Source organism: Anarrhichthys ocellatus, unplaced genomic scaffold (assembly GCF_004355925.1).
Source record: "Anarrhichthys ocellatus isolate YVR2014 unplaced genomic scaffold, GSC_Weel_1.0 scaffold1669, whole genome shotgun sequence".
NCBI classification, from domain to species: Eukaryota; Metazoa; Chordata; class Actinopteri; order Perciformes; family Anarhichadidae; genus Anarrhichthys; species Anarrhichthys ocellatus.
In genome coordinates this window covers 1-3,011 of record NW_022281643.1, presented here as the reverse complement: position 1 = coordinate 3,011, position 3,011 = coordinate 1, and the positions used below count along the sequence as shown (strand labels likewise).

Sequence of the window (3,011 nt, the reverse complement as noted above, 5' to 3'; positions counted from 1 at the left end):
CTTTGGGCCAATCAATAACAAGTAAACAAATGATGTAGCACCCCCATCAGACCAATCAAGTGCACATTTCGATATGCCAGAAGAGAGCAAAGCGATGCTTCATTCCCATTGGTTTTTGTGAGAATGTGATCAGTGGCCTCTGACATATTGTCTGTGATGTACACGCAATCAAAAATGTGCTTTAACATTCCCCTCAGGCCAAACAATGTAATATTGAAATTGATGCACATTATTCCCTGCAGTTTCATCAAAATTCAATTAGCGGCAGCCAAGATGAAGTGCATAACGCACAGAAAGAGCACCTCCTAACTTCACTGTGGCAGACAATGAATGGGAGTCCGTAAGAGACAACCTGCTGTCTAAATGTTAAACAAGAGATGACTGTTGGCTGATGAGGGTGGAGTTCATAACTATTTAGGCCTCTAGTTAATTAAAGTGAGAGTGCTGCTGAGCTCAAAGCATGGAGCAGAATTGGTTGTTTAATACTTTTGCCCCCTCCTTGTCTCTACTCCTTGTGTTTTGACATTCCTTTTCTTTTCAATCCCAGTAACATAATGCAGCTTGATCCTCCTTTTGGTTCAGCTTCCAGTGTTATGACTCCTCGTGACCTCTCCATGTGTCCTCTCCTCACTGTCTGACCCCTCCTCCTTGTTCTGTGCTCGTAGCCTCTCGACCCTCAGGTCAGGAAGCGGCTTTGCCCCGGGACCGAGGCCAGCTGTGGGGGACGGGGAACCGGATGGTGAAGATGGCAGTGTGGGGGCTGTCCGCGACGCTCGGGGCCGCCGTGTTCGCCGTGGCTCAGACAGCTATGGACTGGGGACCCGAGGTGTTACTACAACTGTTCTGATGTGGCGGTGGGGATTTAGACTGTTAGACACACACGCTAACACAGCAGACACACATCTGCTCTTAAACAATATAACAACTTGCATAGACAAACAAAGACGTCGAAGACTTGAAGCTCATCTCTCCTGCTGAGAGGAAACCTTGGAGAAAAGCAGGAATAGGTCAGTTATCTTGGTGCCAAACAGGTTGTTGCTACACAACCATTATGAACATATGTTCGCCACTAGCCAGCCTCGGGATGTATCCCCAAACTCATTCCCACATGTGAGCATGGATGGGTAACTGAACGAGCCTCTGACCTCTTGGGCCCTTGAGGCCAGAGCCTCAGTGTGGAGTCACTGCTAACATTTCCTTTTGAAAAGACAATCAAACCACCACAAAGAGACCAAAAACAACTACAGACATTGAAGATGACCAAAGAGAGACATGAACGTGTGGTTTGCAGTCGTTTTGTGTTCCTCAGTCTGGGGCATCATCTCCTCTTATGTAGGAGGTGTGGCAGGCTTTAACATGTTTTCGCCCAGGGGCCCATTGTCTCATTATCCATCCATGCATGCGAGACACTAACACATCTCGCTTTTGCAGGCTGTTGCTCTCACGGCACCATCGGTGTAACATTTAACACGTGTCTCTGTGCGTTTGCTGTTGGCTGATTATTTAGCTGATAAGTCTCTTTGAGACGGTCATGCTCGTCTCGCTGTATTATTTGTTGATGGTGTTTTAGTGAGCTTGTTGGATCTGCAGCCGTATCTGAGAGCTAAAAAGTGCCCGTAGCCTGCGCGATGACACATGAATACAAATTATTAAAGAGCGGCGTTTTCTGCTGAAAGCATCCAGTTATGAGTGAAGAAGGAGAGCGGGAGAGAAATGGGAAAGATGGCGGGAGAGATTTTGCCTTTAAGCCACTTGTATTAATTGCTTTACTGCAGGTGTCAGCGAGTTACATTAACAGTACAGCTTTCTGCTGCCCAAAATGTGAACATTACACACAGTTAGCACTCTGCACTCAATGCACACAGTGGGGCTTTTGCAGATGCATTGAGGCATCAGATGCAGGAGGCACTGAAATACATATTTCTTTTAATATATCATTTTTCAATATTTTCTGTGGCAGTTTTCTAGATGTTGTGGCCTGAATGAATATGCAGAATACACCAGTACTTTTACATTCTTAAAATATTTAGCAGGGTTGGGCTAACATCCACTCTGAACAGCCATCTACAGAACTACATGACATGGACTCAGTTCTTCTTCTACATCATATTTCTCTTCAGCATTTTACAGCTACGGTGATTATTTTAACACGTGTGATAGAAGAAATAGTGTTTTTATGTCACACACCATGTTGATATTGTTGAACCAAACGTAATCACTGAGTTTTAGCGCCTGAATAGTGAATATTAATAAAACAGGCGGTTTCCAACTGGGATACATATGTACAGGGCACGGGGGGGGGGGGGGGGTTCTCCAAAGAGTAATGCATGCTCTGGTGTGTCGACTTATATTTTGAAATATTTATCAGCTTTTTACTAGCATGTTGCATCTGTTAACACAAATTCACCTGAGTCTGAACCCTCCTCTTCTCTCCGTCATCAGATATAGATGCCTGGCATGTTTGCACAGTCAGTCTGTGAAGTTTACCCCGTTGATTTTAGTCGCTCTGTAGTTCATGAAGTCAACCGGTATGTGCTTTGTTGTGTACAAACTACAATAGTAAGGGAGAAAGCCACCAGAAAGTCACACTTCAAGCCTCGGGGCGATCTGAGAAGGATTTGCAGAGCTGAGTAGTTAACAAAACAAATCGCCCCATTAAGTGGTTGGTTTCAGGCATTCTTCAGAAAATGCCAATAGCTGTCATTCTATTAGAGAGTCAATAAATCAATCAATGACGTGTAACTCAGGTAGTCTGCTGGCCTGCGAGCCAGTTCAGACATCTGGTCAGTCAGTAACCTGTGGTGGTTGTTTAAAAAAGTCTGACAAGCTGCACGTCATGTAAAACATGATATGCGTGCGTGTCCGACGTGATTAAATGCAGTAAGTGTGTGAGTGTGTGTGTGTGTGCTTGAGAGAAAATGTGCTTAAGTCACAGGTCAGTTAATTTCTTCTTTTTTCCCTTTTAACTCGCTGGGCATTCTCTTTGTTATTTTAGTTTTTTTTATATATAT

At 44.4% G+C, this 3,011-nt stretch overlaps 1 protein-coding gene across 1 annotated transcript in view; it reads left to right on the top strand.

Annotated features, from left to right (window-relative positions):
• The window catches only part of LOC116377780 (TBC1 domain family member 20), a gene marked incomplete at its 5' end in the record, with an annotated part of 9,565 nt that extends 6,564 nt beyond the window's left edge, over window positions 1–3,001 (top strand). Inside the window, one exon of the mRNA XM_031839508.1 lies at window positions 666–3,001. Within this exon, the coding sequence (XP_031695368.1) occupies window positions 666–847 (182 nt within the window). The remainder of the gene's footprint in view (window positions 1–665) is intronic.
• Between the last annotated feature and the right edge of the window lie 10 nt (window positions 3,002–3,011).